Genomic DNA, 23,686 nt, shown 5'->3' with positions numbered 1-23,686 from the left:
TACACAGTCTTTATATTTAATATGGTAGTTACGGCTGTACGATAATTTGTGTACACCCTTGGGAAGCATAAACTTCGTCTTGGGCACAGAAACCTTTAAATTTTGAATGTTCTTTCAGCCCTCCGCGGTTGATAAGGCCGGCTGCGCCCGATCTTCTAGCTGTGGTAGTGAATTATCACGAACTAAAAGGAGACAGTCATCGGCGAAAGCCTGGGCCGTGACCTCTTCTGGGAATGTTAATCCCAGAAACCCGTCAAATACCAGCTGCTACAATAGAGGACCGAGAACGGAACCCTGTGGGTTTCCCCTGGTGACGGATGTTTTCACAGCTACGTACGCATCTTTAAACAGTGCCGTACAATTAGACAAACAGTCACGTACTACAGCCTGCAGGGCTACGAGAACATTGTGGCGTTCCAACTCATAGAGGACAGAACTCCAACACAAGGAAGGAAATGCTGCCTGTATGTCTATAAAAATTGCCAAAACATATTTACAGTCGGCGCTTTCCACCTCGGCAAAAGCATTTAAGATTAAATCCTCGGTTCCAACCTCTTTCGTGAAGCCATACTTTCTTCGATTTAGAAAACAGTTCACCTCAATGCTTTCCCAGAGCAGTTCCACAACCAGCCTTCCAAGCAACTTGCCGATTACCGGCAAGAGGCCATGAGCCGATAATTGCCGACCTCACTAGGATCCTTACCTGGTTTTGAGAGCTCCCTCACCAAAGTCACTTTCCAAAAAGTCGGGAAGCAGTCTCTGCTTAGGCACCCCAGAACAGCCTGCCAAGCGGCTCTCTTATGACAGGCAGCAGATGGAATAATATATCCGGGTCAAGTTAGTCGTTCGCCGGTGCCTTTTTCAGTGTCATTCGAGAAATTAAAGCCGAAGACTTGTATAACGGGGCCCGTCAAAAAACTTTTGCTATGACCGGGTAGTATAATTACGCTAATTTATTTCTGTTACGCGTGTTTTGGTCGCATTAATTCGGAACTTCGATCTCACAAACAAAAACGTTTCAAACGTATTCATACGCAAGGAAGAGACAAGATTTTATATTTTTTAAATATAGGTTAGAAAGACTCAGCGGGGGAATATATGAAGCGTGACTCTTATGATTTTTTCCCGTCGATAGAAACTTCATACGATAGATTCTTTGTCTGTAAACGTGTGTGCTTTGAAAATAATATTTTTTTAACTTTTTCGATACCAAATCTGTGGCGATCGGATTTAACAGTTAGCAATAAATGAAATGCCGGGTTCGATAAACGGAACCGTTTTATAATAAATCGGAATTTGTTCATTTAACCGTATATTTCCAAGTATGTCTAACGTAGTTTCCATATTATCGTTCACAGAGTTCATTCGTTACATGTTTTTATTCTGCTTTCACGCACGATCTGTGTACGCTTTGTTAACATTTGCGATGGAATCGAGATATTTTTATAGGCTTTGTCGAAGACGATAAACATAACTTACAGTTAAATGCTTTATACCGAATTATAATATTTTTATATTTAAAATATCAAGACGGTAGTATTTTAGTTTTAGATAAATTAAGTTTCAAACTTATTAGTGCAGAATATAAGTTTCAGATTCCGCAGTAGGATCTCGTTAGCAGTAGATACATTAAGGCCGACAAAATTTAATAACGACATATATATATATAACGACAAAATTTAATAAATAAATGATTTTCGCGTGTAATAAATTAATTTAACTTAGCGTATTTTTTTATTCGATATAACCCGTGCTTGCAATATTTTAGTTAATAATAATATCAGAACTTATCGTTTAAAACTGTTCGTGCAATTAACCCGTATGTAACATCGAATATAATTTTCACGTGTGTGTGTGTGTGTGTGTGTGTGTGTGTGCATGCGCGCGCATTTGTGTATAATTTATTTGTTAAAACTGTTTCTTGCAATCAACCAATTATAACAACAGTCGTTACTTGCGCGCGCGCAGCCCGTGCGAACAATTCACGTAATATGATATATAACAATGTCGATTCACATCTAAAGGAACTGCCGCAGCGAAACCTATAGTCAAAGAGTTATAAATAATTTTTTTTTTTAGCTCTGTTAAGTTAAAAATTTTAACGTATAAATTCGAAAAACAATTAAGCATCTCTCATACGATTAAAAATAAAATAATTTCTTTTTAAATAAATATTAATTAAGAATAATAAAGCGTTCTACAAAAATATTATCACAGGCAACCGGCAAAAGGTATAATATAAAATTATACAGATCAGTCCGTTGAGTTTGAGGCTTCATAACTTGTTTTAAAATAACATAATAAATGGAAGTTAACATATTTATTGTAAATAAATATGTCGCTTTTCATTTTACGTATGTCAGTTTCGTTTCATTACTGAAATTTTTCTCCAAAATAGTTAACTAATAAAATACTTTTATTTTACTACATTTAATCTGACTCGAATTTACAATCCTGTGAAACTCACAAAAAAATTCTAAAAATATGTTGTAAAATTCTAAAAATTTGTTATTGTAACTGTTTCTTATTACCTTCTACGAATCTCGGAATGTTTGGACCGACGGTTTTCCAGTCGTCAATATTTCCTCAAATATTACACGTTTCGATCGGAATCAGTTATTTTAAAAATTTTAAGAATTTAAAAAAAATTTAAAATAACAGGTGGTATTTTGATGAGACCAATAAGTAAATGTTTATAATAAATATCATTAATACGAAATTAGATTAAAACATGTAAAAAAAGATCGTTTTCAAATGCCGTTTAAGTCGTAGATCGAATCAGAGATGGAAGTACTGTAAGGCCGTCCGCATAAGAAGCTGTACAAAAGAAACAGAACCGGTTAACGATTTAAATCGATACGAATCGCTAGCCGATTAGCGATGCGGTTCGATGTAAGCAGCCGCTCAGTAGTGATGGAACACTTGCATCGGTCGAGCATATGCGATGTACAAGGCAGCGATTATTTTGTAGTGCAGTCGTGTGATGTCAAGTAGCAGTTCCGATGACGAAGAAGATATGGTATTATTTTACGAGAAGTAAACGTGAAAGTCGATTTCCGGTTTGTTCGTACCTCAAACAAAAAGAAACTTTACAAATTATTCGTGTCCGGAATAATATGTTATCGATCGTTCACTTGATTTTGTCAGATCGAAGATATTCGACAAAAGGTCAGTCGGCAACATCGTTGGTGAAGTCACACTGGCTTTTCGGATGAAATTGCTGACATCGTCTCGGATTTACTTTCTGTCTTTTGAACTTCATTCCGTGCTTTCTCAGTAATATCCTTCCGCTTGTATTTCGGAAGCTTGTAATTAAATAGCACCGGGAGTTTCTTAATTTCTTCCAAAAATATAGCGTTTAACATTCGTTCATTCGTTTGAGGTAATCTGTGCCGGACGATTAGGAGATCGAAATAGCTAGGCAACCCGGAACCCGAATCACTAACGGGCTACCGACAGGTAGCACACTGCGAGGTATTTCATCTGAAGCGACCATTTTGTGAATATTTTTAATTACTATTAACAGTTTTAAACTTTTAAAGTTGAAATTAAATTTTTTTATCGTTTTTTTAGTGATATTTTAACCTTAAAAAACTTATCGGCAGAGAAATAGCACGCAGAGTACAAGCGTTAAAAAAATTATAATGTTAAAAGATAATCGTAAAACATAACAGTATTGGTTTACTTGGCATTTCTTGCCAAGTAAACCTTGGCTTTAGGTCACCCTAAAGCATAAGATCGAATGTCTGTGCCACAAACGGGTACTGAGCCATGAAACAGTTTAGCGAACAGTGCCGTAAATAGCTCCTAGAGCTTATCTAACAGCGTGAGCGGAATAATCGTAGTACCATACATCATCGGATTATGTGTCCCAACCCCTCACTTGTCATATATTTGCTAAAATGGGTAGGCGCATCCCGTCAACTACTAAAACATATATGACTATCAATAATTAAATTTATCTCGTCAATGACAGCAATTCGCTGCCACGCCTAGGCTGGTGAATATCAGCAAGTACCTGTTCACCATTAAAGCGCTTCGAGCCTTAATCTGGCTGGTAGCCAGCCATATCTCTCGGTTAGCTTCCTACAGCAGCGCGGTAGGAGTTTTTTCCTTAGATAAACTACTGATGTCGGTTGAACAAAGCAACCGCATCAAGGAACTCCCACACGGTCTGACAATGCGACTCTCGCCACATTGAATCGCCGCTTATGAATGGCCAATTTTCCCCTTCATCTCTAAGTTATAGGGTAGCCTGAGTTCTGCCCCCCCCCCCAAGAGTTCGGCAGTCGAACATCATGTGTTCGTTCGACTGGACCTCCCCGCAGACGCACAGCTCATCAGCTGCCAGGCGGAACCGAAACAAATATTGGTTTAAATTTACATGGTTGGAGAGCACTCAGGCTCCCGTTTCCCTTAAAAACTTAGAAGAGGCATACCATCCTCCCAGATCCTGTATAAAGCTATACAAAGACCTTCCCTTAGTCATTTGTGGCAATCATGCCGCCATGCTTCCATCGTGAGGCTGTAAAGCCTCCTCCGCACGCAGGAGATGGGCAACTGCTCGGAATTTAGTACCGGTGCATTGAGATCACCGGTGATCTCACCGGATGATAACAGTAAAACGTAAGTACCAAAGAATAAATACTACCGATCTAAAACTATTATACTAGTGTATAGTACTAATAATAACTATAATGGTAAATCGCATCCCCCATACTGTTGGTTGCGCCACGTCTGACGTAAAAGAATCGGTTGTAGCCCGGCAACGCCTTGAAGTCGGTCACAAAATGTGTTTATTAAAAAAATATAGGTTTTTAAATAGCGGTAATAAGCAGGATTTAGATAGTCGGGAAACTAAATTTATCAACAGAAACGTCATTTTTGACAACCATAGGGGACCGATACTCGATATCTGTTTGAAGTTTAAATTTGTGAAAAAGGGTGAAAGTTTTCTATAATAAGAATATTAAACTTTCATACCCGCATTCAACATTTTGTTCACGGGCGTTAATTTCTTCGATAGAGTTAAGGTTCGTTTTAGCTTTATCTTCCTCGAGATAATTTTTATATATCCGACCTATAACAGAGGCGTGCTGTAAAGTTGTGCTGGGCAGCCGGATCGGAGGTTTAAATAGTAATAAAATTTTACTAGTATGTAGTAATTAATAAAACATTACTATTAGTATAGCGATAGCAATATTTAAAAGAATAATTTACTCGCTGTAACGAAATCGCAAAGAACTACTATCGTTATAAATTGTATAATTTTTACTTTAATTTTCAATTCTTCCGGCTTAAAATTAAAAGTACTTGTTTTATAGTATTTTATAAGTACTGTTTGTCGATTAATATTATTTATTATTCGTTTGTTTTAATTTTTATTCTATTTGCATTTTAATATATTTTTTACGTATGCGTTTTCCTCAGCGACTATCGGTGATTGTTTATCGATCGAAACGACCGTCGCGTTTCAGAATTTTCCGCGTTTTTTTCAGATTGAAAAAATAAACAAAATGAACTCCAAACTGTAGAATACTAGAATTATTACTATTTAGGAAAACTTATTAAGATTAATGCGATTGATTCGATAAATTTCAGTCAATACGTGGTGTTATAAATCGATTAAAATTAATGAGATTCTATTATTAAATATACAAATCTTGAAATAAGTACGACCAAAAATTGTATAAATAGTTTCATTCCGCAGAAAAATTTTACTATTAGAATAATCGCGGTAACCATTTTTCTTTTAATTACGTTCATCCGTAACACATCGGTTTCGTAGATATTATAGAGCGTGTAAATTTTTAAAATATACATCGTTCCCTTTATTTCATAACAACCTTGATTATTTAGTAATATCGATAAATTTAAATATCACTTTATAAGTAATTTATAATAAGTCAATGAAATTCATTAACCGGGGAAAAAATTGCATCTACCTCGCTAAAAGATCTCAAACGTGTCGCTGATGAAGGGATAAAAGTCGAAGACCACATCTATTACTTACCTAGAAGCGATAACTCGCCTCATTTGCGACTTTTACGATGTGTGTAAGCCTAATATATTGTCGGCGTAGACAATACACGTTTATAATCGTAGATTGTCAGGAGAATCCGAATCATAGTATACGCTTCAAACTCATCCGGTTTAATGTTTGAACCAACCGATAGTTTATGGAAATCAAACTACGGCGCGATCGTATTTTCTTAACTTACGGAAAACGGTTACGATAATATTCACTAATTTTTTACAAAGTATAACAAATAATAATTAAACAGATGCCGTGAATCTATTATCTTCTTTCACCGCTTGAAAGATTAAATAATAATATAAGCCGTAACAGATATATTATTTTACTAGGAAAATTAACGACAGATAAACGGAAACAAGGAATGATGAACGATTTAGTTCTTAAGTGGTAGGCAGGTTGCAAAGAAGATGGAAATTCTTGAAGGAATATTTCTTTACTGTGCATAAAATGCGATAAGTATTAGTTTTTCCAGTGCGGTACAGCATAAAATTGTGCATGCCGATATTCTGCGCTTGCCTCAAAAATATTTAATTAGTAAGAACGAATCCATTTAAATAAAGAAACGATAATTTTTTTAAGTTTAGAATATTAGCTGCATATCCAGGGAGAAGGAATGAAATTTAATTTACGTATCGATAATAATACTCTGGTGAAAATTGTCCAATACATTTGTAGATTTATCGTCAATAAACCTCGTACGATGCAGAATGACCGCGTACATCTTTTGTAATACAGTAGCATCTGGTGTACATGTTAAGGAAAGTTACTGTGTCACTTTGAAATAATGTTTTTAAATTCGTATAATTTCACGTTAAGTTAAAGTTTTTATGTTTTTTTTAATATTTTTACTGCATCTCTGACGTCTCAAGAATTTTCATTTAATAAAGAATAAAAAAAAAAATGTTTTACACGGTTAAAAATTATTCATTAGTAATACAAAAAACCAGCGATTATAAAATCAAATTTTTATGAAATACATTTATTTCTGCTGTGTAATTTAATAGAAATACGAAATGAAAAATTTGTTTTAATTCTTTTTAAACGTTAAATTTGAGTTAGTATTCCGCTTAGCTATTTAATTTGTTTGTTTTACGCTACTTTACCTATTATAGAAGGGAGAAAGAAAATGATCGGTAACTGAATTTTCCGTTGAGTGGAAAAAAGCAGTAAAACCACGTAACTCGAGGATATTTGTACTATCGCTAACGTGTAGTAACCGCTAGGCTACGGGCTGAAGTTATTTTTTTCTGTACGTAACTTTGGATTTTTAATTACTCTTCTGCTCAGAATACTTCTTAAGAATTCTATAAATATTAATATAGCATGTGACCGATCTAAAAATTCCTATCTTAAGGGCTGTTTGAATAATTCATGGTGTGTGTTTTTTTAGTTTCATACCGTTCCTTTCATCGTTTTAGGTGGGTGAGCTCGACTCTAATCCTTGGACGACGTGGTGACGTGTTTCACACAGAAGCGAAAGGCGGGCAGGGAGTTCAGCAAGAACATTACAGTCATCGTCGTCATATCCTCAGCTACGGTCGAAACGAACCTGTATCGGACATCAGCTTCTGTGGAAACGACCGATTCCATGCGCACCTTTCAAAGATGTATGCGTCCGCTGACGGGGGTATCTTCCTGCCTAGACCTCCAGCTGTAAATAAAGGTAACCCGATAATTTCTTTTATGATTATTCTTACGAAAATAACATAAATAGATATGGTAATTAAGAATATGAGTCGGCGTGATGTGAGCAGTATTTAACTACTTGACGATAAATTACACTTTTGTAACCCTTATACGCGATCGAGTACTAATGAACTACTCGGCAGACTGTTCTTATTCGAGAAGACGACTCGTATTTTTCAACGAATGCGGTGAGCAAAGTAACTGTCTATCATAGGCTGATGCGTATCATATCGGTAATTTTATTGCGCACGTAAAGATTACAAGCCGTCGATTGTATAGTTGTGTCATTTACCGCAGTATTTAAATTACCGCGTACTTGTTAGGCGATCGAATATAAATGTTCATTCCAAATCGACGAAATTAGCTAAACTGAAAATGTACAATGTACATAAAATATGGAATACGAAACTTAAATGAAAAAGAAACAAAAAAAAAAACGCTAAGCCTGATTATACTTCAAGTAAATTGAAACTACATTCTATTGTCTGCAATAAATATTTTCAAAAACTTCCAGCATATCGATTGCGTAATTCCTAAAAAAAATAAAATAAAATATTAAAAAAAAATCTGCATCCTTATACTTTTTTATCCTATTATTATAACTATTTTCTAATTATAGAAAATTATAACTAATTTCTAAATGAGTCTAGGAACGTGTATCGCCCGCAATTCACCGCCAGCAATCAATCGCTAGCAGTTTACTGTCGCGTCAGTTTATCGCATAAACGATTTGCAGCTACAAATTATCGCTAGCATATTTTATCATCAGGCGACACGTATAATTTATACAAATTTATTACCTGCTTTAAATCGTAAATAATGTTTTTCTCTAGGTGTAATTTAACAATTAAGTGCAGCTAAAAACGGAAGTTATGTGCTAGGTATACGTTTCCTAGAAATACAGATCGTTGCAGGCGGTTTAATTTAATCATCTGTTATTTCCCCAAATCGGAAATAGGTAGGGTCCTACTTAATCCCTTTAAGTTCAATAGCATGTTTTATAGGGGGTGCTGATTAGAGAGGTTATATGATTATAATCTCTTAGAATCGCAATGGTTTCTTATTTTGACTTTATTTTTCATCCTTTTTGATTTGTGAACGCATCATGTCGGTGGAATTTTTAAAATCAGAAAAAGGAAAGTCGAAATCGTACTTTAGTAGACATTTGTTTTATAAAGAGAAGCAAACTGAAAAATTCTAAAGAGTGTCAAAATTACTGAAAATCTAAACGTGCCGCTCGAGTTACCATGGTAGATAACACCATCCTTAAAACGTACAAGGACCACGATCATTGTGGATATGCAGCAGGAATTGAGGCGGGACAACTTCTTGATACCGTTTTAACTTATGCGGAAACAACAAATAATAGGAAACGTAGTATTATTTCAAATATTTCGAAAAGCTGCAGCCGAACGGCAGCCAATTGTAACTACAATGAAACGAGCTATCTGAAGTATAGAAATCGAAATTTTGAGGGCCCAGTTCTTTAAACATCGTAGAAACGTAGACTATACAGAAGAATACAAAATATCACGCGATGGAGAATCGTTCCTACAATTTGATTCTGGACCCGAGGACAGTCGCTTGTTAAGTTTCTGTACGAAAAGAGATTTACAATCGTTAGCGCAAAGTGAACATCGGTATGCCAATGTGACTTTCAAAACCGTTCCCTAACATTTTTATCAGCTTCAAGGACAAAATATCACTTCCATTAGTTTACACATTATTGCCTAACAAGTCTGAGAAAAAGTACCTATCTCTACTGCAGCATCGAACCGGCTACGTCCCCGCACTCAATAACTATAGCTTTTGAAACGGTGATGTTGAATGCTTACATAAAATTATTCCTGACGCTTCGCAACGGGTTGTTTTTTCCACTGTTCACAAAATAAATATTTTTCGTTCCGTTCAGAATAATGGATCGAAACAATGTTATGAAACCGATGCTAATTTTTCTTTAAATATGCGAATTTTTGTAACGATTGCATTTGTGCCCGCTGCTATCGTCACAGTCATTTTTAAACATTTGTCTGAAAATGGTGTTTTTCCTCCAGAATCGAAAAAGTTGTTGATTATTTTGATAATACACGGATCGGACGTTCGACCAGACTACATCTTCGTCGATCGCCAAATTATTCCTATGAAATGCGGAACGTACACCGGCTTGTTTTTGAAGGATTATCGAAAACGAACAATTCTGTTCAAGAGTTGCATAGAGATTTTCAGAAACAAAGTCGCTGCTTATCGCCCCAACATCTGGAAATTTATCGATAAAATTAAAAAGGAACAAAGTATTAAAGAAATTTGCAGCGAACGATATTAAGTGGAAGCGATACGGACGACAAAATAAAGTATCACATCTATAATGAACGAATTAAAAGGCTTTTAGGTCGCATTCCATAAACAGGGGGTGATACTGTCGATTATCTAAAAGGTATAACGCAAAATATTTCTTATTAATAATGGATATACTCTGTCGTAAATATTACAGTATTTTAGTAATTAATTATCCCAACGCGACTCTTCTGAAGATCACACAAACATTAATTTTGAATTTTTGCAGTCTACTATGACATACTTAATGTTATAATTAGTTTAGTTTAAAATTAATCGATCGTTATATCCTTTAAATAATGGATCACTTACTATTTTGTGATACATGTGTAACTATTTAAATACATAATTTACCTATTTTTGTTTTCCATGTATTTACCTATTAAACTTACATTACGTATTTCCGTATATGTGTTTTTTTATTTCTGTACTATTCTTACGTAGTTCATAGAATTCCAAAACTATGCTAATCGTAGCTCAAGTCAGAAAATTGAATAAAGAATAACTTTTTACGATTTGACCGAACACATCTCACTGCATCTTGACAGTACATATGCTAGCGATCGTTTGGACGCTATAAATTGTTTATGCGATAAACTAACGCGGCGGTAAACTGCAAGCATTTAATTACTAGCGGTAAATTTTCCGGATATCTTTAAAAATGTACACTAACAAAATGGACTAAGAACCTATTTTCGCACGGTAATAATATAAAACAAAGATTTAAACTAAACCGCAAGAATACTTAGTCGTACAAAGTTATTTAAAAAAAAAAGATTAAACCGGTATGTCATTTTAATCGGAATTAATCATTAGTACTTTCAAAATAATAATCCACTTTTTTTTACGTATTAATAGTCATAATAACTTTAATCGTAAAACAGAAGTCGATATTTCATGTAACTTGCTTTTTAAATTTCAAAAACAATAATATTTTGGTAAATAGTAGGATATATATGGCGGTTGAAGCTCAGTTCAAGGTCACATCGCCGGCGCGGGGGCCAAGACAATGGTGCCTCGGGGCGTGTGACGTCATAGGTGGGGGTTTACTCAAGATGGTCTATCAACCTAGATGTAGAGTCCTGGTCGAGTGGAAGCATAATCGAAGGTCATTTGACGTCAGAGGTGTGTGTTGTATCGTTTGAGTGGTCTAGGTGCAAAGACCAGGCCCAATGTTAACGCATCTCAAGGCCATGTGACGTTACAGGCGGGGTGCCTCAAGACGGTCTATCTGCCGAGGTGTAGAGCGCTGGTTCGATGTTAGCACATCTCAAGGCCTTGTGACGTCAGATTAGTTGTTTCCTACAGCGGATCTAAACGCCATACTTAATTAACTTAGGGTGGAACATATCTCAAGGCCATGTGACACCAGAGGTGTGATGTATATCTAAATTTCGTAACTTATGTAGATACGAGTTTAGCACATCTCAAGGCCATGTGACGATAAAGGCGTTTTCGCCTGCAACGAGACTCACGACAATAGCGCTGCTGGTTGAGATATGAACTGCATGAAGACACTAGTGCTGTTGGGTAAAATATGAACTAAATGAAGTCACTAGCGCTCCGGCATGTTGGAACGGAACTAAAGTAGACGCTAGCGCTGGCAGTTGAGATATGAACTGGATGAAAATACTGGTGTTGCGGTGGGTAAGGGCGGAACTAAAGTTGTCGTCGTTAAGTTTAATAATAATTTAAAGATTGGCAGCAGTATGAAGAAAAAATAATCAAAATAGTCATATCGCGAAATATGATTTAGTAAATAAACGAACAATTGAATAGATAGAGAGATAGAGAGAGAGAGAGAGAGAGAGACTGAGCGAGTGAGAAAGATTATACTTAAACAAAAACTGTCAAATAAGGAGTGGTATGGAGTACTACTTCTGATTCATATGCTGCGATTTCCACATCGATCTCTATAGCCGGTCGAGTTGCGCAACATCAGTTTCGTGCCGCCTGTTGAGGGGTAGTGACTCGGTGCTGACTGGCAGGGGGTATCCTACCGTAATACTAAATCAATATTGTTAACGCGCCGGCATCACTAGCAAGCAACTGTAGGACGGTGGTAATTGGACTTAATAACGATGGCCAGTGTAAAATATATATGTCAGCTGTTTATCACCAATCAGTCTCATAGAGAGATATTAAAGCTAAAGAAATGGAAATTAATAAGAAATATGCCCCAGTCGCCAATATGCGAATGTTGACCCTTAATTCGGCCTGAATATCGTAGCAACCTTATCGGATGATGAAAAGGAATTCGTTTGCTTACCGAATCGATATGCGACTCGATTTACTGATTACCAGCTGAAAAAAATAACATAATTAAAACTAAAACTAGTATATAAAGGAAAGACGAATGGAAGACATGATATTGAATTGTTAGAATAAATGAATAGTTTGTATTTTATTTTATGTATGTATATAATAAATGTTTATAACTAAATATATGCGTCCTATTTATTTTAGCTTACCTATCCCGAATCATTTAGAAAGGTTTCAGAGCTTTTGCCAGGCGTGCAGGAAAATAACGGGTAGCTTTCCTTGCATTATGGTAAGTAAAAATCTCATGCGTTTTGGCTCTGAAATCTTCAGAGGAGACAAAGCCATTTATACAAAAAGCGCTAAATTATTTTACCAAATACAAAACCGAAGTAAAATGTTAATAGTTGATTAAGAGTAGGATCAAATACTTATATATTTTTTTATGTCTTGATCGTCTACTTAAAGTATATAAACAGAACAGAATTATGCTGGTATTACCATATCGTGTGATCTATTAATGGTATCTTTGTAATCAACTTCATTTCTAGGGTTGTAAACTGCTGCAATTCATCATCCGTAAATGTATTACATATTTAATGGGGAAGAATACGCCAAACAGCTCTTTGGTGTCACCTTCAACAGTGGCTAACAGACAACGCCCCTGTCGAGTCCTTACTGCTTTAATTTCTAAGATTAAGTATGGCTTATCGATAATCAATTCGTTATGTTTTTCGTTTGGTAAATTTTCTTTTCCTTAGCGATAGGATCAAAACGACTAGAAAAATCGCGCTTTTATATCGGTCATTGTATCCCCGTTAACGGCAATCATTTCGCTGAGCTTTTCCGTCGCGGTCGCCAAGCGGTATCAGCTCGGTGCTTACTTTTTTTATTTATTTATTTTTTTCCCCTACTCTCCCCGACCGGATATCTAATTAAGTATACTCAGTCAGGAAGAGTGTCCTTTTACTCAAAGGAGGCGTTCCCCACCCGCCGGCTATACGTCCGGCACGGCAGGTTGGCTTCTCCGGTCTCGGATCTTTTGTTTTACATTGCCTGCCTCTAATTCCCCGCTTTAGATCCAAGGTCCGGCTATGCCGTCCCCCAGCGCCTCAGCAGGGAACCGGGACTCGGTCTTTACGCCTTTGGCCTCTAATCGACAGCGCCAACCCCACAAAGAGCCTAGGCTCCCGCAGGGACGACCCCGCCAACCGGGACTTGGTCTTTTATTTTAACCCAAACTCAAACTCCCCTGGAGTTCACCCCCTTCTCAGGTACCCGCACACCAAGGCGTACGGGCCCTCCATGGAGTGACTGTCCGCCCTACCCTACTGTTTATACTCCCATTCTTCTGTCTTCATCCTCTTTGGCCCGCAGTACCTCCCCGGCGAACCTGCGGAACCATTCCAAGTTCTCATTGTTGTACCCCAACCAGTTTATGAGATTTTCTGGTGTAAGATTAATTACTATTTGACCTCTGTTAACGGCCCATCTTGGACATATGAACAACGTATGTTCGGCATCGTCGTTCTCTGGACAATAGATGCACTGCGGGTTGGCTCTCTTCCCGATCCTATACAGATACTGACCGAAAGAGCCGTGCCCCGACAGTAACTGTGTCATGTAAAAATTGGCATCTCCGAGTCTATTGTTATTCCAGGTTTTAATATTAGGGATTAGACGTCTGGTCCATTCTCCCACTCTGGACCCTGCCCACTCTTCTTGCCATTCTTGTTCTATAATCACTTACATCTCTTCTTTCAACATACCGCTGTGTCTGAGGATTCTGGCTTTTATCTGAAGGTCTATGGGTAGGACCCCGTTCAGTACGCACAGCGCGTAATACGATACCGTACAGTAAGTAGCAGCTACACGCAGCAATGCCAGTCTATGGACACTTCTCAACTTCTTTTTATTTCGCTGTATGTTCATTGCCGCCCACCATATGGGAGCCGCATACAGTACCCCCGAAGTGATAGCCGCGGTTATCAATCTTCGAATAACCATTTTAGGTGTGCCGTGGTTTTGAAATAATCCTCTTAATCCCTTTATAGCAGGAGTAACTCTCCCACAAATCATATCAATATGCTTGCTGAACCTTAAACTTTTGTCCAGAAGTACCCCCAAGTATTTTGTTTCTTTTACTTCATCAATTCTCTGTCCTCTGATATTTAGATTCACACTTCTTAATGGTCTTCTACCCGAGAGGACCAGGCAACAGGATTTATTAGGAGCTATTTCTAATTTGTTATCCTCCATCCATTCATCTATTGTTCTTAGCGCTTGGTTTGCCTTGTTCTCCAGTTCATTAATATCTCTGTCTTCTACTAATATTGCGATATCATCCGCATATCCTACTATCGATACCCCTTCGGGGTAGTTCAGCCTGAAGATTTTATCATAGAAAACATTCCATAAGGTTGGGTCAAGGACAGATCCCTGCGGCACCCCTCCGAATACCTGAAATATCGCTTTCCTTTCTAGGGTTTTGACCTCTATGAACCTATTTTGCAGATATTGATCTATCTGATTTACTAAGTAATTACTTATTTGCATGGCTTGAAGGGCCTCAATGATGGCTGTCCAGGGGACCGTACCAAATGCGTTTCTAACATCAAGCATTATGATCATGGGGATTTTTCTAGTCCTCCATGTACCGCTTCTGCAATTTAATGCCCAGTTTTTTACCTTCTCGATTGCGGTCACCGTGGACCGTCCCTTTCTAAATCCGTATTGTTCCGGATGTAGACATTGTTTTTCCTCTATTTCCTCTCTAAGTCTATTTTCTAACAACCTTTCAACTACTTTTCCCATATTGTTTATGAGCGTGATCGGTCTATATGCTGTGTTCTCTTGAATTTGTCCTGCCTTTGAGAGGAAGACTGTTCTTCCTTCCTTCCAGCATTCAGGGAAGCTTCTATTTTGTAGGCCGTAGCTGGCTACGTCGACTATTTTGCAAGGTACGATCCTAGCTATTATCTTAATGATGGCCGCTGGGATGCCATCTGGGCCAGGGCTTTTCTTATTTTTTAATTTATTTATAGCTTCCATGACCTCTTTTTGTGTAAATCTTCCTCCCTGGCATTCTATCACCTCTCTATTATATTGCTCCTCCGTTCTGGGGAATAACTTTCTGATCTGCAACGCAGCCGTTTCTTCATTCAGTGTCGGAGCTTGTCTCCCAAGCCGCTTGGTTACTATTTTGAAAGCCTTTCCCCACGGATCAGCATTCAACTCCTCGCATAGTTCTAACCATTTCCTTCTTTTGGCCTGCTTTATGAGGAAGTTAAGCGTCTTTCTCGCTTGCCTATATTGCTCTGTCGCAATGTTACATCCTATTTCCGAACCACCTCTAGCTCGCAACCTCTGGGCCGTCCTCTTTTGTCTTTGCATAATTCTACGCTGTTCCTCTATCTCCCTGGACCACCAGTAGACCATATTGTGTTTAATATTATTTCTCCTCGGTATGTTCGCCATCTCTTCTTTAACTATATTTTGGAATATTTCAGGTGTTATCTGAGTACTATTTCTAATTCTATTTGCCGCATTATTAGCCACCCTATACATCTGTTGATCAGACAGTCTGATATTGTTATTTATCTGTCTTATTTCTGGCCGTTGCTCTCTGAAGTTAACAAAGATGGCTCGTGATCGCTGGCTGTTTCGTCATTAAGAACCATGAAATCAGCTGCATCAGTGCGCATCCTTCCATCAATTATAACTAAATCCAGGACCGATTGATGCCCTCTTGCTTGGTAGGTGGCTGTCCCGTCATTAATACATGTCATTCCTGTCGCTGCCAGTAATTCCTCCAGGAGTTTTCCTCTAGCGTTCGAGGAGACTGCTCCAGCTAGAACAGTCCTGCAGTTAAAGTCTCCAAGAACCACTATTCTCTTCCGAGCTCGTATAATGACTTGTTGGAGGTCAAGGAGTCTGTTCTTAATAGATTCCCGACTGCAGTTAGGGCAGATATATACGCCTATTATAATCTTATCGCTTACCTCAACAGCAATGAGTCCGTCACCTCTACCATACAGATCATAATTCACATTTCCAACGATCTTTCTAATTGCCACATCACCGTTCCCATCGGTCAGCCACTGTTCTCTGGCCGCCGAATACACATTAGGTTCGGTGGCCATCAGGAAGTCCGCTTCGTATCTAGCTGCTATTTCTATGCTCAAATCACTAGAGAGTAGGCTCCTGTTATTATTAACTAGTATTACTTTAGTCATGACCTTTGTTACAGCACGGGTTCCCGGTCCTATGTGAAGTTGCTCCACAGTCCAGGCATATGGTCGCCTCCTTGCAATCTTTAATTACGTGGCCGGGTTTACCACAGTTGAAGCTGAGGTTTGAACGGTCCTGGCCTCTGCACTCTCTTCTGCTGTGACCGACATCCCAACATCGATAACATTTCTCTATATCCGTCCGGATATAGGCCCTGCAACTCACCCACCCTACTCTCAGCCTTGCTGCAATTAATTTCGTTGCATTCCTTTGACTTGTGACCACCGTGGCATTTTTTGTGTTTCCGAATGCCTCCCTTAGTGATGTGATCTGAAAGTTTTCTCCTTTTCCTAGTACCTTCTCTACCGCTTCCCTGACCTCTCGCTCAGTAGTGTCGCCCAGCATGTCTTTTACATGAACGACTGTTCTGCGGTCCCCTCTTGCTCTTATATCCACCTGGAGATCCTCTGCTCTGTTCTTCAGCAGGGAGGAAAACTCCCCCGCCTTCTGCGCCCCACTAATTCGGACCTCTAGTTGTTGATCCCTTCCCTGTTTAATTGACAGTATTTCGCCGGCCTCCTCAACCTTAACCTTTTCTTTCATGGTTTTCAACAGATCGGCATAAGATTTACCGGGGGCCCTTACTACGACCGTTTTACTTTCAACGACCGGGGGGGTTCCCCTTCTTGTTGATACCGATCTCGACCTTGCCCTCCCTTGTTCACTCAGGCTGGGGAGTAACATCCTCGGCAAGGTCTTACCCTTCCTCATCATGTATATTACTATTTTTCTCACTATGATGCCCGTTGGACCACTGGGAACCACAAAGACAGCTGACTCCGGCTTACCTACAGCTCTTCTTAAGGCCTTTACAATATGAGAGGCCATTATCTTATCTCCTTCTCTAGAGTCATAGATTACCGTGTACCTAGTTCTGGTATTTGTGATCTTTCCATCTTCGAGGATGGTGGAGTCTTGTAAGATCATTGCCCCAGGTGCCGTCCCAGCATACCGGCTGGACGGCTTTAATCCATTCAAATCGATGAAAAAACAGCTGTCATCTCCTGGTCTTAGATCTTTCTCCTGGGTCAGCCTGTTCATTACCCAGGTTGACCATCGTGTGGGTAATCTGTCTATCAGTTGTTTATCTGTCAGCTCTACATCTAGAATATCTGACATCTCGTTCCTGCCATGACTTTCGGTTTGCGTACTTTGGTCAACTGTGTCTGGAGTCTCATCATTTATTCGTTGTAAATCTTTATAAATTTCTGTCAGCTCCCTCTTATGAGCCTTGATTGCTTTTACACTGGCCTTGCCAGTTAGTTGCCTAAGCTGTAATAGTGCATTACTCAGCTTGTACGTAACCTCCTTCAAATTAAGGGGGGCCTCCTCTTCTTCTGATGAGCCTGCTCTTGGCCGCTTGGCAGTTCTCCCCTCTACTGTCTTCCACTTTGCTTTTCCTTGATTTAATCCTGTAATGTCCATGTCTTCTGAGACTTCAGAAACACTATCCCTCCTTCCGGCAGTTCCCCTCGAGGGCCCAGCCTCTTGAGAGGCCTTATCTTCTATTGGAAGCGAGCTTCGTCTTCTCATGACACGGATTCGAAATCAGGGGTTGATTCCGAGTCCTATGATATCCCACACGGGCGGGGGCGCCCCACAAAATTTGGGGGGTTTAGGGGGAAGTAAAATGTATGTGTCCAAATCCGGGGTCGAAAATTTTGGGGGGATAAAAATATGGGGGGGTCAGAAGGTCAGAAATCTTTGGATTCGGATAGATATTTGGGAATTTTGGTTCTATGGTAAAAACTATAGGAGATATGGAGGATAGGAGTTTGCCCGTGTAAAGTATCGCAAACACAGAAAAATTTCTAATAGTACAGAGTAAAACTTCTGAAAATTTTACAAGTCCTTGTTTACTTGTATTTCAATGACGTCACGAACAAGCCAGAGCTTGTCGCTTGACTTGCAAAATTTTGTCTCTATATAAGTTAAATGTATATACTTAAACACTTAAAAAAAACCTTATTCAAAGTATTTTTTAACTCACTCTGTCCGTGTATATCGCCTTGTAGTTGTATTTACTTATAATCCTACACCCCTTCGGTTCTTAACCGTTGTCCAAAAGGGCTGTAACACTAAAAGTTCTCTACACTTTCCTCAAAATTTTGTATTTTCAAAAAACACCAATACTTAAAAAAAAAAAAATCTGCGCCCGAAACTCAAAATATTTTGCACTTGTGTCCATTAACCATACCACTATAATTTCCGATGTCCGTATCCAGTAAAAAATCCAAAAAACCCAATCAAAAAGTAAAATATCGCGGAGCTAGGAAACACGTCTGCACTCGGTGCCGTCCACAACTCGACTAGCTCGGTGCTTACTGGCATGGCATATCCGCACTCTTATAAAATCAATACTGTTTACTCTGTGGCATCACCATCAAGCAAGTGTAGAACGACGGCATTTGATCATTTATCATGTCATCAGTTACCAAACGATAGCGAATCAACCGTATCAAAACAGGCCGACTACATCTTTGCGAATCAAATGTATACATTCTCCGTGCTACAGCCTAAGGGGATAAACGGGACTTCATATCATTCCAGCGGCTGATCGAAACTGCAAGGCTGTCACCTAACGTTTCGAGTACTATACGTAAAATTCAGGTGGCGGACAAGACAAATGCACCTTCATCGGAGACGGATAATAGCAATGTAGAAGACGTGGAGAGTGTAAAGTTGGAGACTACGTATTTCATCACGTTAGAAGGAAGGTGCATTCATAGCAACCCCTGCCAAGTACCTATCGTACGTAGGCGTTTAATATCAGCCATTTGCCGCTTTCGATTTTGCATCTATTATAAGTTTCACTTTTGTACTATTTATTGCATTAAATACTTTACAGTGTAGTAGGGATTGGTGATAAATAGTGCATTGACGTTTATATCCTTCTCGTCTCCACGATTTAAAAAACGAGCTGCTTTTTCTGCTAACCAACAAAATGCTGCCCGGTTCTGACCTAGAAAAACCTAGTGTGGTGGTCCTGCTCACCACACTATTTCCGAAAAAGCACTATGTTTGCCATTATATTACGCTAAAGCAGGCCATCAGAAATAGCTTGCTCGTGACAAAGGTGTGTAAAGTGTTACAGTTCAATCAGAGTCCTTGGCGAAAAGCCTATATCGATCACAACTCTGCTAGGAATTATTTCGAGGAAAGACTTTTACAAGCAAGTGAACAACTCGGTTTTCGTCAAATGCATGCAAAACGTCCGGAATCGAATGGCCTTCAAACTAGTAAGTGATCAGAAACAAATACCTTAACTCATTGAGAAGCCAACATTCAAAGACCATATTATTTATAAAGAAAACCTGTTCGGTATAGAAATGCTGAAAAATACAGTCTACCACATAAGTTCATCAACGTCGGCCTAAAAATCTTAGATTTAAATAAAACATTGATGCACGATTTTCACTACTCAGTGATGTTTTAAAATACGGTTCTAAAATACAGCTACTGTATATGGATACCGATAGCTTTTATCGAAACCGACGACGTTTACGAGGGCATAAAGGTCCAGATCTGATCTGCCGCTTTCATAAGTTGGATTATGTAAGCGGCAGATAATGCCGCTTACATAATCCAATACAATACAATAAGATGGTAAGACCATCCAACTGTTCATGTAAATTATGTTGCAGTAAAATACTGACGCATTCCATTCCATAGGTTACGTGTGCCGCATATCACTAAAATACTAGGAAATCAACCGTTTGATGAAATGCAATGCAGCTGCACCCTTTGTTAATTATAATAATAATTTTTCAGTCCATGTACGGCACTCGTTCGATTCACATCGTCCTATTCAAGTTAGCATGTACGCATAACTTATATAATAATGTTATGCGCTCAATATTTGAATGTATATGAAATGTATTGTATGATATTTAGCGTTATAAAAAATTTATTTTTAAAAACAAATCATCGTGTAAAAATATAATTTGTTTGAGCAAAAAGGTACTTGGAAAATTTAAAGATGAGGCCAACGGCATTGTGATTTTGGGTTAGAGCTATGTTGTACACATTCCGTACCGCTAATGGCAAAGTGATAAAAAAAGCAAAAGCTGTCAAGAAAAACATGGTAAAAAATTAAATCACCTTTAACTATTACAGGTCCTGCTTAGATGTTGCCGATCATGAAGTACGCATGTTGATGCGGCTTTTTTGATCAAGAAAACATAATGTTGACACTATAGTAACAAATAAGTGAACTCTGGTGAATTATGAGGACAAACAAGTGAGTATTGATAATGAGAACACCCTAGCTTGTGGTCCCTACGATAAGCCACTGGAAATGGTTATACTATTTGACCCGTCAATAGTGTGTAAATATGGTATGGTTATATAGATATTTCTAATTTTTAGAGTGAGTCGACGACGTAAAACGTGAAATAACTGAAGAGTTACATCGACCAGTGGGAGGTAATTACCCGACTCGTGGAGTAGGGTTGAATGATCTGAATGATCTATACCAAGCTGAGCTGGTCGAAATGAATCCTTACTCATAAATAAACAAAATGTATAGGTACATTATGACTAGATAGATTGCTTTTTTAAATTCGCATCCGTCGTTCCGATTAAGACGAAGATCGCTGACGACGTGATAACGACTTTGACTTCCATACTGAAAAAGCATTAAATGAAACACTTACGTCAACAGTGAAAGACAACGTGAAATATGAAACGCCAACAGGACGTAAAAGACTAAAATTTGGATAAAATTCACAGAGAAAGGGTTGTATAAGTGGCTGGACTTGCTGGTAAAACTAGTACATGAATGTAATAACATGTTGCATCGGATTATAGGGATGAAGTAGAAAGATGTTAATAAAGGCAATGAAGAGCAGGTACAGAGAAGAATTAATTCCATTACGGTAAAACCTGTTAATATTAAACGATATAAATTCAAAGTGAACCACCACGTACGCAAAGTAAGTATAAAAACCCTTCACCAAACGCTATCTAGCAAACTGGTCCAATGAAATCTTCATGATCTACGCTGTGCGTACCGAAAGCCGACCCCTAACTTATTAATTGATCGATACTCGCGGTGAAGCATTGAAAGGTAAATTTTACGAATACAAACTGAATAAGAGCACACATAAAGACGTGCACCTAATCGAAAAGGTTATCCTTCGTAAAGTTACTAGTCGTAAAAGTTACTAGTCAAAAGGCTGGGATTGGATAAATCATACAACTTCTGGGTTGATCGATCAGATATTGTATTGAAACAGTAATCGGAATAACCACTATATAGAGATGAAGTTGGTTAAAGAGTAGCAGAAGCTGATGGTGTCCAACTTCGACGATATCATCGTGTCAAGCGGATGTGGTAGCGGTGGACTAAGTCAGAGACATGACGAACTATTTTGAAGTACTATCAGTGTATAGTATGTGGTAGTTCAGGTTATGGTAACAATCGCCGTGTTCAGTTTACTATTCCATCCGAACGGATTATGCTTCGGAAATATTTAAATGTTTTCCAAGTCGTTGCAATCAGCCCGAGTATCTTTTCTTTTCAAACGTTAATGAGATCTATACCTGAGATCGGCTACTTCCCATACTTGAAAGATAAACAAGTTATATCAACTGAAGAAGCCCGACAACACTATAATGATATTCGATGATGTAATTGAAGAGAAACAACAAAATATTTGAAAGCGGTCGACACAATATCGATTGCTTCTACCTGACTCAGTCTTACGCTAAGACGCCAAAACACCTTATCCGTACAACTGCAACTTCCTGGTAGTGTTCAAACAGAGCGAACTTAATCTAGCGCATGTGTACAAGGACCACGTAAGTACTGACAATGTCGCTTTACGACTTTAAATCTATTTTCTCCACGGCTTGAAACAATTAACCTCATGGCCTTATAGTTACAGATAAAGAAATTGAGTTGAACATAGGCAGATATCGATCGATATTGACACATTCATCACTAATATCAGTCACCAATAATGAGTCCGTTGCACCGTTGATAATCATAATATATTATTACCACAATGTAGATTGTTTTCATAATTTAGGTTGTGTCGATCATAGTGAAGGATGAAAAGCTGAAATTAGAAATGGCTAGTTTCAATGAATGATCAAACGTAAATAAGCATCCTATGTCAATAATTTAGCCGAGACCGATGAAGAGTTGGATAAACTGTTCAAACCCGTAACCAAACCGTTAGAGGAAATCAAAGAAACTTTAGGTAAAAAGGAAAAGAAGATTGGTAATACCTTGAATCAGACAGAATCAACTACACACAGTATAGTTGATTCCGTTTTCACTGTAGTTGATTCAGGCCATATCATTACCCCTTCGACTAGTGAGGAAGAAGAGTTACGCGGTGATGAGTTGAAAGACGAGAGCATATCTAGTAATGAGACTAGTAATATGGGTGAAAAGACAATTGAAGGAGAGACTCACGATATCGTAGAAAATAAATACATACCATATTCGACGAAACACATACATTAGAATTCTTAAGACGTATAATCGAAATTCGTGAATCTAAAACGTTAGACCCTGTGTTTAGGGTCAAGCATTTCACGGCTATTGAAATATGGGAGAGAAGCCGATCAGCTTTGACCAAGATGGAATGCTTATCTACGAACAAACATTTAAACTCACGCCCGGATTGCTGGAAGTGTTATTCTACAAAACCTTTGATTTAAAGCTGGGTATAAAAGCAACTGGTATTGCATAAAAGCGATATGCAAACCTTCAGACAAATACTCAAGGCGACAGGTGCTCATTAAATGGCAACCGGTCAGGTGAAAAGCAGTAAGTCCTACAAGTACATTATATCAGAAAATTGTATAAACTGAAAAAACCGGTCAGACCTTTAAGCGAGACGTTTTCCTTCAGCACTACTAGACAAGCACCTATTAGCAAAATCATACCAGAACTGTATGTGAATCCTTATGCTGAACACATGTTCAATTAACCGCAATCCCTACAAGCTGTTAGTGTGACACCTACTCCTTCTGAAGCCATCACCATACCATGAACTGACTCTGTAACCAGATCAGTCATTAAAAGATCTCGACCGTTCAGTTCTGACGTAATAGTACCGAAACATT

The 23,686-nt window shown here is 38.3% G+C and overlaps 1 protein-coding gene across 1 annotated transcript in view; it reads left to right on the top strand.

The window, feature by feature from the left end:
• Positions 1-23,686, top strand: part of LOC142322819 (uncharacterized) — a 131,734-nt gene that overhangs the window by 93,173 nt on the left and 14,875 nt on the right. Inside the window, exon 3 of the mRNA XM_075361891.1 lies at positions 7,456-7,700. Coding sequence (XP_075218006.1) covers positions 7,456-7,494 — 39 coding nt within the window. The 3' untranslated portion in view covers positions 7,495-7,700. The remainder of the gene's footprint in view (positions 1-7,455; positions 7,701-23,686) is intronic.

The sequence above is a fragment of the Lycorma delicatula genome, chromosome 4 (assembly GCF_047948215.1).
Source record: "Lycorma delicatula isolate Av1 chromosome 4, ASM4794821v1, whole genome shotgun sequence".
NCBI lineage: Eukaryota > Metazoa > Arthropoda > Insecta > Hemiptera > Fulgoridae > Lycorma > Lycorma delicatula.
The sequence above is the reverse complement of the archived record's forward strand: the minus strand, read 5'-3'. Positions and strand labels throughout refer to the sequence as shown.